The 15,317-nt window shown below is 39.0% G+C and overlaps 2 protein-coding genes across 3 annotated transcripts; one reads left to right on the forward strand and one right to left on the reverse strand.

The window, feature by feature from the left end:
* Window positions 1-930: 930 nt before the first annotated feature.
* Window positions 931-10,395, reverse strand: lix1l (limb and CNS expressed 1 like). The gene is made up of 5 exons (XM_022241833.2): window positions 10,206-10,395; window positions 8,490-8,705; window positions 7,251-7,414; window positions 6,161-6,301; window positions 931-5,415 (listed from the first exon to the last, which is right to left on the reverse strand). Exons 2-5 carry the CDS (start codon window positions 8,701-8,703, stop codon window positions 5,014-5,016), a joined length of 921 nt encoding a protein of 306 aa, XP_022097525.1. The 5' UTR covers window positions 8,704-8,705; window positions 10,206-10,395; the 3' UTR covers window positions 931-5,013.
* Window positions 10,396-10,494: 99 nt separating this feature from the next.
* On the forward strand, window positions 10,495-14,942 carry LOC110982997 (low molecular weight phosphotyrosine protein phosphatase-like). Of its 2 annotated transcripts, XM_022241834.2 has the most exons (6): window positions 10,495-10,587; window positions 10,965-11,139; window positions 11,514-11,704; window positions 11,853-11,914; window positions 12,349-12,448; window positions 12,836-14,942. In XM_022241834.2, exons 2-6 carry the CDS (start codon window positions 11,088-11,090, stop codon window positions 12,929-12,931), a joined length of 501 nt encoding a protein of 166 aa, XP_022097526.2. In that variant the 5' UTR covers window positions 10,495-10,587; window positions 10,965-11,087; the 3' UTR covers window positions 12,932-14,942. The 2 variants fall into 2 exon arrangements, with proteins under 2 accessions (XP_022097526.2, XP_022097527.1); XM_022241835.2 differs by lacking the exon at window positions 10,965-11,139 and having other exon boundaries at window positions 10,507-10,587.
* Window positions 14,943-15,317: the final 375 nt, after the last annotated feature.

Here is a 15,317-nt window from a genome sequence, read left to right on the forward strand (position 1 = left end):
GTTTACATGTACGGTTCCCCCCACACACACATTTTGAGGGGGCTATTGAATCACCTCCCCCCTCCACAAAGCGAAGTGTTTCAGACTTCCAACGACTAATCGCATTCAATTTCACTCAAAGAGGGAACAACTGTTTTAAAGAGCCTTAGATATGCCATTCTGAATACATATTAAAGATGTACATCGATACCATGAACATCGACTTCATAATTATGGTGTCACCCGCCCTCCCCCGCTTTGTAAATTTTCCTGGCCAGGCAAGTCATTGCCCCATCTTTCCCCACCCCCAATTTCCTTTACAAATTTACGCCAATGTCCACGTGTTAATTAAGGGCGTTGACGTGAAAAGCTACCAGTTTATGGCAGAAAGTCGGTTGTCAGTTCAAACATGAGCGTTCAGATTACATGCAGATATCCCGTACGCTATTATCATTTAACTTTGGGCAACTGGCCGGAAAGTTTTGAATATCAAAAATCATTTCAAATTAACACAACGGTCTTGGTCTGTTTTCGGTCATTTCAGAATGGCACAGATGTGCTGCGGTAAGCGAGGTTTCCAAAAGGACGGGGCACTGCACAACGTTAAAAAGTTAAGAAGGCGCTATTCATGCTTTGCTCACGGGAGGGGATAGGCGAGGACCGATCCATGTGTCCAGCCATCCCTGCGGGATAACACATAAGACGACCACTTGAAAACATTTCTGTCTGATAACATTTACTTGATGTGAATATAAAAAACTGTCGATTGACCTTTTTGTCAAGTAGGAAATCTGGTGACAGGACAAAGTCAACACGCGGTCAATCTCCAACTTAAATGTTAGGCCTTGATTTGGCATAGCAAATGAGACCATTAAGAAAAAAATTGAGTATGATATAATTACATGTATAAGCATGACATCTCGCAATAATCTGGAAGTGAGAACTCACTGCTATAATTTTTAAACTCAGCCTTTATTTAACGTAAATCAATGAGTATTGAAAAATGTACAATGAAAATAAGATATAGATTATGAACATTACGGAGTGGATCCTTGAACACGACTTTGATGTCAGACAAGATGTACTCTGCATCGGGGAGATGTTCATTTTTAGTAACAGGTTTTGCCCACACACAAATGAATATTCACAACACTTTAAGCTCAGAGGTGTGCACTGGTAGGCGTATAGGTAGGCGGGAGGTCGTGGGATTCGAGTCCAATTACCCAAGAACGTTTACAATTTTTTCGCACGCTCTTGGACTAACACTGGCATATACATGTAGTATTGTGAATATACATGTATGTCGGTGCAACACCCGTTAAATGTACATGTCTACATTGATTGTTGGTAGTGGCCTGTTTGATAACTGCTAGATAACCGCATATAATGCTTTCACACAGACTGTCATCGTTGGTTACAAAATCTTTTAACTGTACAGTGCATGGGCAAAGGAAGAGGCGACGTACATGTAAGCTACACCCCTCCATTCTCATCTGTCATTCCCCCCCCTCCAACATAAAGAGAAGTGCCTACATGTGCCTTGGCTACCACTCGTGCAGGAGTAGCTTTATATCGTGACAGCCAACAGAGGAATGAGAAAAAAATCCCAAAACTTTTGTGGTGTGGTGCCCCAAATGAAACATGATGTACATGTACCGGTACATCAGGATGCGACTCCTCTCAAATCAGGTGCATCAATTACACAGCCCATCAAGTACTGAAACCAATGAGCTATAGTTTCAACATTTAAAAACGCGTACCCCTGTTCCTGAATGACATGGACGCCCTTCATTTTGGGCATGCGCTGTCGGAATACCGACAAGTACTCGTACGTAAAGACACGTCAATTTGAAAAAACACTAAATAAAACAAGAAATATTAATATTATTACTCCAAATGTGGCACAAAATTCAACTGAATAAAATACTACATGTATTAACCTTTCACACCAAACCAAACACAAAAAATGCAATTGCGTATCATGAAGAAAAACGCATAATTTATAAATATTTAGAGTTGCCAAACTTAACAACTAAACTACAAGCTTTAAACAAATATGTGGCATGCAAGAATAAACTCTTTAGAATCGGCAACATGAAAGAAAAAGCAATACCTTTACACACATAAAGACACAACCACCTAGTAAACTGACCTATCGCCTTTTACGAGTCAGCCACACCCTTTGTAAGTAACCATGTGGAATTTTGTCAGCGGAGTTTTGGTTGTCTGAGATTTTGCGCGTACCGCGTCCACTTTGTAATCAAGTAACTGGACGATATTTCAAAAGGGGTGTTGGTATTTTTCTACCGCGATAGGTCATTTACACATACATGTCTCTGGGAGTAAACAAAAAGTAACCATGATAACTTGTGCAGAGAGCTTAATTAAACAGTGCGCCATCACTGGGGATCGTTTTAGTTGTAAAAATAATGAGAGTGCAGTACACGTACATGTATGTCCAATCGTGCATATCACACAAGGAGGAAAAAACTGACACACATTGAGGGCGCACTTTACAAGTTCCCCTACACCCGAACCAGGTTGAAAATTCTAAAATAAATACACGTAAAAATGCTGTTGTAAAATTAAATGTTTGTAAGGAATGATGGAATGCAGAAGAATACAATATTTTATAAAAATCTCTGAAACATAAAAAACTTAAACGGATGGGACGTCTTTTCACTCAAAAGTGATTTCAAAATGACATGAGGGTAATTCAAATCTTGGTCTGCTAAAGTCCTTTTATTAAGAAAATGACCAATGATGTCATTAATTAGATACCAATCTATGGGTAAATGCGTATGAGGTGATGCACTCCTTTATAGTAAAAAAGATGTTCCCCAAATCTAACCGACTCATCGAGATTCATCTCTGCAAATCCAGTTACAATTCTTTATTATTTCAATCACAAATTTGGGAGGAGTATGTACAATGTACGTGTGTACATCCTCCAATCACAAGAATGATATCTGAAAACAGACAGGTTTGGGACCCATTACGGTGACGAAGCGAACTGTATGGCTGAGACTTTATTCATGTAAATCAATTAAATATGGAAAGCGTACAACCAGCCCCACTCAAAAACAACCCTCAAAATACGTGTGGAACTTGAAAATGGGCCATTCTATAAATTTGGGATCCGATGTGTGACATCTGAAATGCAGACTTTGACAAAAGATGTATCGATGATATTGATTTCAAACCATGTTTATTTGTTTGGCTGGTAATTTGAAGTACTTATAAATTTCATCTTGGAAATTAAATAATGAGTTCTAAACATTAAAAAAATCATATGCCTGATGTAACAGGGACGTAAAAAATGGAAGCCCCGGCTTTATAGAATGACCCAAATGTAACTCAAAATAATCACGTTAATGAGTAGTAGAACATGCAATAATTTATTATGCATGCGATAAATTGAACAGAATTACATGTATACAAATTAGTGTGTAAATACATGTACAAGTAAGTTAGTCTAACAAGCAAGATAGCACCATACAGGGGAAAAGTAAACAAAACGAAACTAACATTAAAATTGGTGAGGCCATGGTTAATCAGTTGGTCACAGAAGTCTACCGGTACATGTATATATACTTGGTGCATAATATCCCACACTGATTTCAAACCAAGAATCAGTGTGTTGCTGATAACTGTTGGTTATTGTATGAGAGTCCAACGGCCTGTACCTGATTTATAAGTCAGCAGGTGGTACATGTATCAAGAACAATAACCAAAACCAACATTATCAACAATGTGCCTCACATTTATTATGCAATACTTCTGATAATAACAGGTGGATTTTTTCTCGATATAAATTCTTGGAAACTTGCTGTAAAATGTAATTTAAAGTGCAGTTGACTAGATGTACATGGACAGTTTGCATGCATGTTCAACTTTAAGGAACAACAGATATGTAAACATGACCTCGTCTACCATGTAACTGAAGGTAAAAAATGATACATTAAATCAATCTGAACCTACACCAGTAAAAGTAGATTAAAGTACATGTACTTGGCTAAAGACGTAAAATATGCATCAATACTTCTGCATTTAAACTGATATAAAATTTATGTTATCCACAACCTCCGAATGTGATAATTAAAACAGTGACCAGATGGGGAAAAAAAAGAATTGCAATGATTATTTTCATGATTGAGTTTATTTGAAATTCTTATCCATTAGTTTTTTTATCTAGTTGAATGACTGTGGAGTTTTTGGTACTTTGAATTCAATGGACTGAATGCCTTTGTTTAGAAATTCCATTTCTTGCTCAGATGAAACTATCATACAAAGCAAGACCCCCCAAGTGCTACATCTATCTCATTTTGGTACTGTTTCTTCAAAACACAGTGTACATGTACACTGAATCTACACAAGTCATAGTGACCAACTTGTACCAGCTCAACTCAAACTGACTACATGTACAATAAGCAGAATTTGATGGATTAGTATGGATTAACCCTAACAGTCCAGTGTCCTTTACAAGGCAATGGACCAAATCCAACAATCCAACACACCACGTGCAATCCACATTGCTTGCTTCAAAGTCCACCACTGAGATGGTGGTCTTTGTTGATGTACCTACACTGTACATGTAACATACATGGCTTACATGACTTCATCAGATATGTTGCCATGACAACATGCACTGAATGCCCTAGCAGTGTTTCAGGCCTCCTGGACCAAGTCCATCATAATTCACCAACATCTGGTCACTTCAGGTCTTCTGTATCATACATGTACGTACATGTGCATGTATGAAAACCACCAAAAATGGAAGGATAGATTTTGATGGAGTTTGGGTAGATAAGAGTTAAAGCATAACCTGAACCCTGACAGGGCATCTATCATTAAGAAGCTTCCAGAATTCCCTAACATCCATTACTGAGAAAATGACAATACACAAAAGTCAACATTAAGCCACCTGTACATATGAAAGAGTGGTTGGTAAGGCAAGCAGCTTTAAGCAGACCCAGAAATATTCCAATCCAGAGACAGATTTTGGGATATCGAGTAGTTGAAGTGGATACTTGCCTAGCCGGGGCCCAGCTGGCTGCAAGCCAACATCAGAATATCTTTCTTCTCCTTTGGGAATCTCAGCTCTCTACCAGCCAATCTTGCCGTCTCGATCTCGTCATCAGCTCGCTGGAGCTCCTCAGCAATGATACCAGCGATCTCCTGCTCCCTGGAGATCCAATCCAAGGCCATCTGGCTTCTCATGTCGTCGTCAAGGGTCCGGTGAGAGTAGTGGGCTAGAACCTCTTGACGAGAGCAGTCACGCTCACGCATGGCCTTCAGACTACCATTCCAATGCAGCAGTTGGAAGACGGTCATCAGCTCTTGGAATTCCAGCATAGACTTGGTACGGTTGGATTCAAGCATGAAGCGGAAGGCACCAAGGCTGGTGTTAGGATCATTCTCATCCTCTGGAGAACCCTGTGGAAGGAGAAGAACCAAAGCAATCCACACTAACTTTCAATTCTCTTTTAAGCATACAAAATTCATTTAGGTCGAGGGAGTCTGTCAAAGGTATTTGATAAATGACAGCCACAGCTGATGGGCTCTAAGGTCAGATGTATATTTTGTACAAGCCAACTGAACCCTTTTAAAAAGTTGGAGCAAAATTTAGTCCAGGCTATTGATTAAAGGAATATATAACACTTACAAAACATAAAACTTTAAACGTCTTTGTGGAAAATAAAGATAAGGGTCATTCTATACATTCAGGATCCAAAAGTGTGACATTTTTGTGTCCCTGTTACAGCTGAAGTGTGTAATTTGACATGGAAATATCACTGAAATTAATTTCAAACTATTTCTACTTGGCAGGTAACTTGCATTAATTCATCACTTTTGAAATTAGAGGATGTGTTCTTAACTTACAAAATCACCAGTCAGATGTGACAGGGACATGAAAAAACATGGACGCCTAATTTATAGAATGACCCACTAGCTCAAATATGTCTCAACAGCATACCAGAGAATAATGTGTAGTGATTGCTTTGTATTCACTTTCGAAGTTTTTTCTTTATTTCTAGCAATCTATTCAATGAACTAAGTTTGTAAATGTGCCTAATTTAGAACAATTAAATGCAGAACAGGTGAGTTAAAGTGAATGCTGGTGTGCTTTTTGGGATGGGGACGTGGGTACAGGACAACTCTATACTGTTAGTATGCATGCCTGGAAAGACTTCTTGGCATCAGTGACGGCCTTCTGAATGAAGTCATCTGTGATTTTCCTTGATGGATGTTCATTGAATACAGAGTTCATCAAGGCAATCTTGGCTGCACTGCGTCGAGCCTCAGCCTTGGTTGGGCAGTTCTGGTCAAAGAAACCAACAATGTATAATAACTACACTTGCATCAACGAGAAGTACAGTGCTCATAAATTTTAGCTCTGAATTTTGACATTTCTGCCCTTGGTAACTTACTAATGTGTATGATGGCAGTCTTTCAGAGGCAAGTGATCAATAGACCGATCCAGTAAGTCCTGCTCACTGTGCACGTGAGTACTTAACACATGTTCTTTTCAAATGCCACGCTACGTTTCAACCACGCATATCATACGTGCATGCAGTGCCGTGCTCACATCGTGACATTTGTGCACTTGTGTTGGCCATAAATCATGCTGTGATTCGTCAGAAAGGGCTTAATGAATTAGTCCTTTTACTCTGGTCCAACAAAGTTCAACTAATGAAAAGACTTAGAGAAAACTCTTCACACATTTGTTTTCACTACTAATTAAACTGAAATGTTTCTAACCAAAATTCCTCCCTAATCCTTCAACATCAAATGGGATTCAGAGGCTTTTGAGGGACTGATGGAAGTTAAGCCCACCCTTCGTTAACCTACACTGCAAATGGTATATATGAAGACGATTGTCTGCCGGAAGGCCACAACACACCATTGAAAAAAAGGGAATTTGAGGTCAAAAAGTAAGTTGATGATGTAATACATTTTAAGCCTTCAACAAGCGGGCTCCATCCTTTATAAACAATCAATATCGTGGTTTGGATGGGGAACTGGATCTATTTATTGCAACTGTTCAGCTGACCAGCCAGGCTAATTGAAGATGCTTCTCAGCTGGCCTGTGGCGATTTCAATTGTCATTTAGCCAAGGGACCACCATTATTTTTATACTATCATAATCTCAGCACATCGAGCTCACAACATCTAGACATTCAGTGGTATGAGAGTTCCCAGCTTTTTTCTAAACACAATGCAATACCACAAGCATTGAACGGATGAGTTGCATTTCATTGCAGACTTACCTGGAAACTAGCGAAGCAGCTACCTCCTGGTAGGGTGACAAAGCAAACATACGGAGGACAGGAGGAAGGCACTGATTCATAGATCACTAGAGGGCCTCCTTTAAGTTCAGCACCTCGAGAAGCTTTCATTTGCCAGAAGTCCTGCAAGGCTTCCACTACATTAACTACACATGGCAAAGAAAATTAATTAAGAATGGTCATGAAGGTAACAGTTGTGCAGCTGGTTAAATACATGAATAAGCATATACTTGGTGGGTGTGTACTTGTATTATTCAATAAGTGATTCAAATTCCTGTCCTCCACCTGGTCTTCACCTCAAACATGTTTCCTTTTATACTTCACATCTTGCAAGAATACTTGTTATTGTCTTTCCTTAACAGGCATGTACCGGTACCTGACAAGCCAAATGGCTCCACGTAACCTGCTCAGCAAAAAACGGTACTACTTCACGCAATGCCAAAACACGAAATGGCCTGTTCTATTTGCAGAGGGCATAATTTCTTCAAAAATGTGATTTCTGTGTTTTTTCCATTACATACCGGTAGCTTCTACAAGATTTATATTTTCAGAATTTGCAACTACAAACATGGATACTGATGAACAAAGATGAAAATTTGATCATTTGGTATGAAATCCTACACGTACATGTATATACCGGCATTGTGTTTCCAAGCACTACACTTTATGAACTTTTTCTCGAAAAGTGCTTTTATTGAACACAAAAACGTGGGTATACAAATGTGTACATGTTCATATCTCCGGAACCCAGCACACTACAGGGGTTATTCATATATCAAATTGTAGCTTTTGATGAACAGAATTCAGCCACATCAAAAACTCATAACCTGAATCTGAAGACTTAGTGGCCTACACATTTTTTTAGAGCCATCCACATATTATACATGGTACATATACATGTACATGTACAATTGTACATGAACATGTGTACGTGTATGCGGGTGAAAATCTCATGACATGTAATTTAATAATGTTCATTCGGGTATTGTAAGGAATAAACAATGCATTCTTTTTCAGCACATGTATTTAGCATATCTATCTTCTCATCAACTTAAAATTTTATCCAGGATATGCCATTTCTCTGAAGGAAATTTCATCTCCAACCCTGAACCACGTCTTGTAAAGTCTTGAAGGGGAAATGCTGAATCTTGCAACTTCCAATTGCAGTAAGTTCAGCAATCCCTCAAGAAGTCAAGTGCATTCCTATTGATCTGTCCTCACCTCTGCCATAACCTTGAGTGTGCTTGGCAAAGCTATTGACCACTGCATCCACAGCTTCCTTCAGAACCGTCTTAGCTTTCTGGTCACTCATCGGTGCCCCTGGGTGTCGCTGACCCATCCCTCGACCTCTTGGGGTCAAACCGGCCATAGCTTGGGCTTGATGTTGCCTGGATGGCCCTGCTCCACTGCTCATGTGGTAGGGCCGGTTGGCCATTGCTACATGCAATAAAAAACAATCAGAAAGGAAAAATGACCGAAGTTTCAACTTGTATTCATGACATCGATGCATCACGCCAAGCCAAGGTAGGCGTACAGGCAAATACGAGAAGCAAAATAAAGGTGTTACTTTTTTATATACGATGCTGTTTGACAAACATGTACATGTATGTGTAAGACATCAGAGCATTTTACATCCATAATCACAGTCACTGTCCATTAAGCAGCATGAGCCATCACTCAGTGAACAGCAATCTCACATAGGCCTAGGCCTAAAGCAGCAAGACATAGGCCTACCCAAAGAACTACCGTATATTTGTACATGTATACACCTACTTACATGTATTAGCCCCACACATAGGGCTGTAGTGGCTCTCTTTTACAATCTGCCTCTTTTTTATCGCCACCACAGCCCTACTTCAGGGCATGTCTTAAATGCCTGAAATCCAAACTGCAGGATTGTCAAAAACTTTTGAATCCTAATATCTTCCAAAATGAGAATGTCTCGACAATTTTACTTACATGTACACTCAGCGTATTCCTCAGAGTTTGGACTTTTATATGAGCACCCTAAAGCTTTGGGTACCTTGAAATCTGACGCAAGAAGTGCTGCTTTTATTTTTTAATATGGCGCTGCCCATGGTCACCATAGAAATATCAAAGGGCGCCATACATGTACATCGAAAAATATTTGGTCTGGGAAAGCTTTAAGGTGCTCATATAAAAGTCCAAACTGTGAGGAATATGCCAGTGTAAGTAAAATTGTTGAGTCATTCTCACATTTCAGAAGATATTAGAATTCAAAGTTTGTAACAATCCTGCAGTCTGGATTTCAGGCATTTAAGACATGCCTTGAAGTAGGGCTGTGGTGGCGATGGAAAAGAGGCAGATTGTAAAAGAGAGCCACTACAGGTACAGCCCTATTTGTGGGGCTAGTACCATATCTACATGTAGCTCCTCACGCCACTTCTCCAGGAGGAGAAAAATGCAGTATGACCTGCCCCATAGTTGTTCAGTACTCCATCATGGAGTAGGGCCTACACATGTGCATTATGTCAGATTGTGTGCACATGTGCCACACGCTCACGCCACACTAAAGTCGCCTTCCCATGTGTACATTTTTGGGGTGCCTTGCGTACACAACACATTCATGCATTCATATTCAGTTCATGGACACAAAAATTTTCTCTATTAACATAACACATGCGTGCATCATGTGCATTATTGTTCGGACAATTTGGAAATGCAAAGCTTGGTACCAGTGTTGACATGCCTTAACATTATCAGCCTACCATGCCTACAATAATCCAAGTCGTTGGCCTTCAGTGTGTGGCAGGCCTATACAGTTTTTCATGTGTAAAACCATGGAACCTTCTTCCATGGTAAAACCCTTCCTCTACCATCGTGATCATATCCATAGTATTACTATTAGTAAAGCATGGCCTACCCTCCGGGCCAGCCCTGAACATGCTGAAACGTCAGTCGACTGTGTTGACTTACCTTCAAACAATCACGATTTCCTCTCCAAATGCCCTTAATTCACATATATGCAACACCTTGAATATCCATCGATTCTGCCTTTATAAAGGGGTTCTCATGTCGGAGTCGTACCCAAGATATTTTGATCGAATTTCCAAATTGAAATCGCTGTCAGTCAAATTGTCGGGAAATTATACACAACAGCAAAGTGACAACAATGCGCAGATAGCTAGCTAGCTATAGAGCACCACCTCTTTCTCAGGTAAGCAATCTACTAAACGTTGCTTGGTCAACGATGGCGATGTGCAAACGATGCTGTTAACGAAGTGACGTCACTGACATGGCTGCGCCCATGTAAAATACTGTTGAAACTTTCAACATGTTCAACTCGGCCCTTGTGCTGGTAAGTGAACTCCTTGAATTAAGGTTTTCTGCGTGTTTGCACATAATTGGAGGAAAGAGTTCCATACATGGACGCCACTAATTATTCCCTACAGTGACCTCTAAGCCTCCAGAAAGCAAGAACATGTCCAGAAAAGTTAAATTTAGGAAAGTTAGGAGGGATCCAGATAAAAAAGTCGGTTTAGCCTACTTAGAAAAACAGAATTTTTCAGACCAGTCTCATAGGGTTTGTGCATGGGTTGTCATGTGGCTGACATCTGTGTATGGGGACTCTTTCCTAATTGGACGTTAAAGCAAGCTTTTTTTTAACAGTATAATCGTAAGGAGTGACTGTTGACATTAATTATGTGTGTGTATGTATTTCTTGCATGCATTAAGGCCTAGCACTTCAGCCGGGCTGCCCTGATAATTAGCCGAGGCTACCAGCAACTTTGAAGAGGACATCATTGTTTCCATTGTTGATGATGACATGTATGTTACCAATAGTATCGACACTTCAGGATGGCTGAGTCCACAAGCACGTCAAGGAAATCTGTCCTCTTTGTTTGCCTCGGTAAATTCTGAAGTTTTTTGCATGACTAGGCCTGAAAAAACCTTGACTTGAGATATTAAACGGAAACTTTCCTGACCCAACTCCAATACTGTTGTGAGGCTTAATTGTTTTTCTTCTGATATATGCCTTTATCTCTACCCTGGTATGTGATGATTTTATCAGTAACTTGTAGTGTTTCAGTCATTCCTCATGTTTTTTATTTTATACAATCGTGCGCGTACGTGTACCAGCAAATAATGAACATGAAGTGGAAATTAACTCATGGGAGTATATGTAAACTGTAAGTTTTATCTCTTATGATTAGATCTCCTTATTGCCACTATACGTTGCACATGTAGCTGTGTGTTCAAAACATGACTAATTTCTTTCCCCAGGTAATACATGCCGATCTCCACTAGCTGAAAATATGCTGTGTCACATGTTAGAAGAAAAAGGTGTGCTTGCTGACTGGAAGGTGGATAGTGCAGCTATATCAGATTACATGGTGGGTTGTGAAGTTAACCCCAGCTCCAATCATCAATTGGAAAAGAACGGAATAAAGAGAAGTCAGCATAGAGCTAAACAGGTGAGATTGAATGACCTTGTACATGTAAGTTTCTGGACAAAAAGGAAAGACATACTTGTTGGTGGAAGTGTGGGGAGATATAGCAGAAAAATTGACCAGTTTGATCTATGTGACTCATCATCTTTCTCCCATTTCTTTAACCTCCCAGATCACTCTCGAAGACTATGAGAATTTCCATTACATCTTTGGTTTTGATGAATATATCTTAGAGTAAGTATTAACCATTGAGCAGTTTCTTTCCTATAGAGTATACATCCAATTTTGCATGCTAGGTGGTTGCAAAAGATATTCATATGTAAGACAATTTAGCACTTTCTATTAGGTGAGAGCCTGTCATCACTTGGTTGTGGTCCTAAGTGAGTGATTAAGCACCAGCTGGCCCATCACGTTCTGTGCCAATCTTATGCTGCATACGTCACGCAAGCACCAATCTCCAATTATAAGGAGACTTAAATATGATTGACTTGAGGACATGCACAAAATACAAGTCTTTTCTGACTCCATTTGGCTACATATTAATGTATATCTCCTGGTAGGAGATAGTTGAGTTCATTAAACCCTTCACGGAAAAAGAGTAAAGTGGTAAGAGATCACTATGTTATTTCCTGCAAATTGAAACAAATATTTTGATGATTCTCTGGAAGGCATTTGATGAAATGGAAACCAGCTTCAAGCACCAGCCTTATTCGACTCTTGGGGGATTTGGATCCAGAAAGTGACCGTATCATTGCAGACCCATATTATGTAAGTCTGGACACCATGCATGAAGCCAAAATAATACATACATACACCAGTACACTGGTATCTTTGAAAATTCATGCTAGTTGAAAGTATATGTATGCCAAATTTTAGATTATCAACTTTATTTTTGGTTAAGTGGGTGTTTTCCTTTAACAGAGAAAGCATATTTTTCATTAAGTACTGTAATTTACTCACAATTTCTTAATTTTGAGTCATAGAACATAAAACAGTTCAGACTGACTGACATTTTTTAACTTCCCACCTCAATTCATTACACCTGTTCATTTTTGGCCCTATGCTTTCAGATTATTCAAACTCGAAGATTTAAAGGTACGAAAAAGCATTTTAAAATTATTCAATCTCTTGTTTGTTTTTGTTGTGATCAAACAGATTGGTGATGACGCAGCCTTTGAGAAGGTGTTTGCTCAATGTAAACGATGCTTGGAGGTGTTTGTTGAGGAGGTTTTAGGGAAATGCAAAACTTGAGGAAGGGCTTTCTGTATCAAGTCTTTACTCGTGATTTGGGCTGTCACTGTATCAGTTTTCTACCTCTCTGAAATGAATACAATGTATACGGTTTAAAACCAGACATTTCATACTAAGTCTTGGATGTTCTGTGTAGTACTGAAGTGATTTACCATTTTCTGGTAAATAAAAATTTTGCATTATACTTTAGTGCAATTTTTTTTACTTTTGGACATACAGTAGTCAAATTTTGAATAGTTACGGTATATTATTTTCGGTCGGTTTTGTTGCAACAAAATTTGCTAGGTGAGGGGCATTTTGGGTGCATACATATGTTCTGCAATGGTACGTGTTGTGGGGTTTATCTTGATATTTTAATGTTATGACTATACTCAGGGAGTATTTTTGAGACTCTGTGTATGGGAGAATTATTTAAAAATGCATAGTCGTATATAGTCTTTCATAACACAACTCTTTAAAGAATATATTACATCTCGATGAAAGAGAAAACGAAAAATATGCAAGGCATCAGGTTCTTGCTCTCGAGTACCTTTTGAACTTCCTTGTGTGTTATTACATAAAAGCTGGCATTTGTAAGGTACCACAGATTGGGCTTCAAGGACAGAAAATGACATCTTCTCTCCACATGTGCAATGCAAATTGTGCCACCCGTTCGTAAGAGTTTAAAATTTTTACAAGCTGTACTGGGTCTCATCTATTTTAATTACGGGTGTGAGAATTCAGCTGTTCATCTGATTTCAGCATTTTTAGGTTAGATGTTGACCCTGAATTTCAACTTTTTTGTTCACCTGGTCTATACAAAAGTATGGGAACTTTTTGTGTTTCAGCTTTTTGCTAGCTGTTTTCAGCTGTAATTTTAAGTGGCCACTCACACCCCTGTAATTAGAAAGCGAGATTATAAAGTTTTTGCCAACCTCTGTGTTACTATTCAAAGCAGTTGAAGGATTGGACTACTCACGATTGCTCTTGTTCTGCGGCATGTTCTTGAACATATTCAACGTATGTTAAAGAGATATATGTGGTGTACAAGTCGTTGTGACATTGGTTCCACAATTTGGGTTCTTCCATTTCTCTCGATGGGTTTTAAAGTTATGTTTGTAAGTCACGTTAATTGAAAAAGGTACGTGTAATGTTCACATTGATATCAAAACTACAGTCTTAAAAACATTTACCTAACTACCGGGTAGCAATGTGAGACCACGTTAATGCTATTATGTCGCGATCGCACAAATAAGTTATTTCCTCTTAAACGATCTAGCTGGATTTTCTTTGCTATTGTTTATTGGGGTGTAAATATTTTATGGATAGACCAAAATGAAGAATGACGTAGAACCAATCAATATATTAAGCTGCAGACTCGCACAAACATCTTTCGCTGCCTAAAGGTGTAAAACCTCGTTTGCTGTATCAGATGGAACCGAGTTCGAAGAGGTTTCATAATCATATTACCACGTTACCTCAATTGAGATTGGCAGTGCACAGACCTTTATTTAAAGTATTTTTTTGTCATTTAAAACGGATGGTGTTTTTTTCTTGGTAATATCCAGGTCTGGAGCACACAATGATCGTTTTAAGAGAGTTTCAGTTTAGCATTTAAAAATAGCGAAAGTAGGGGCCAATAACTCCCAGAGCATTAATTGTTTAGTGTGACAGAGTCGAAAAGACTCCTGGTCTTTTTGTCGGGGAATCGTTGTCAGTTCCAAAGGCTGACTGTGACCGTGTTTCTGCTGATGTAGACTGTAAACATCTTGTTTTGATAAGTTTTTATATTAAGAAACTCAAGTTCTTACGTATGTAGCGTAGAATTCGTACCTTACCATTATTTCAATATTTGAAGCATTTGTCGTATTATAGGGTGACTTTTCAAGATTTGTACAATTTGAACTCCCAACAATGTGCCTTGCTATAGTTTTTTGTACACCGTGTTTTAATATAAAAATATTGTCAGATGTCTGTCTGTATTCCCTCTTATTGTACGCTCGAAATATATAAGCAGATTACTAGTAGCAGATATTATTGTGTGCTAGCTTTCATTCGAGGTTTTGTGTCTTGAAACTAAGATGTAGTACAAAATATTGAGATTTTACGTTTTTAAGGAGTCTTTCTTTTCGATATCTGGCTCAAGAAATGTGCGGATTTGACTTGAAAAAAGGTTAACGTATACACATCTTGTAAGGTTTACCACCGTGTCCTGACATTCAAGTGAAGGACGAAATTGAGGAGTAAAAGACAGACGAGGTCTGCGACCGACATGTCTCACTTGAACTTGGATCTAGAAATTTCAAGGAGCAGTGGAAGTTTCCATTTGCTTCCGCCTCAGTAACGGCCAGCTGGGTCAGAAAGATAAGGTCTGTGAACAGTGCCGGAACAGGATCTTTGCACCGCT

This window comes from Acanthaster planci, linkage group LG21 (assembly GCF_054643075.1).
Source record: "Acanthaster planci isolate LZ-2023a linkage group LG21, COTS_SCS, whole genome shotgun sequence".
Classification (NCBI taxonomy): Eukaryota; Metazoa; Echinodermata; class Asteroidea; order Valvatida; family Acanthasteridae; genus Acanthaster; species Acanthaster planci.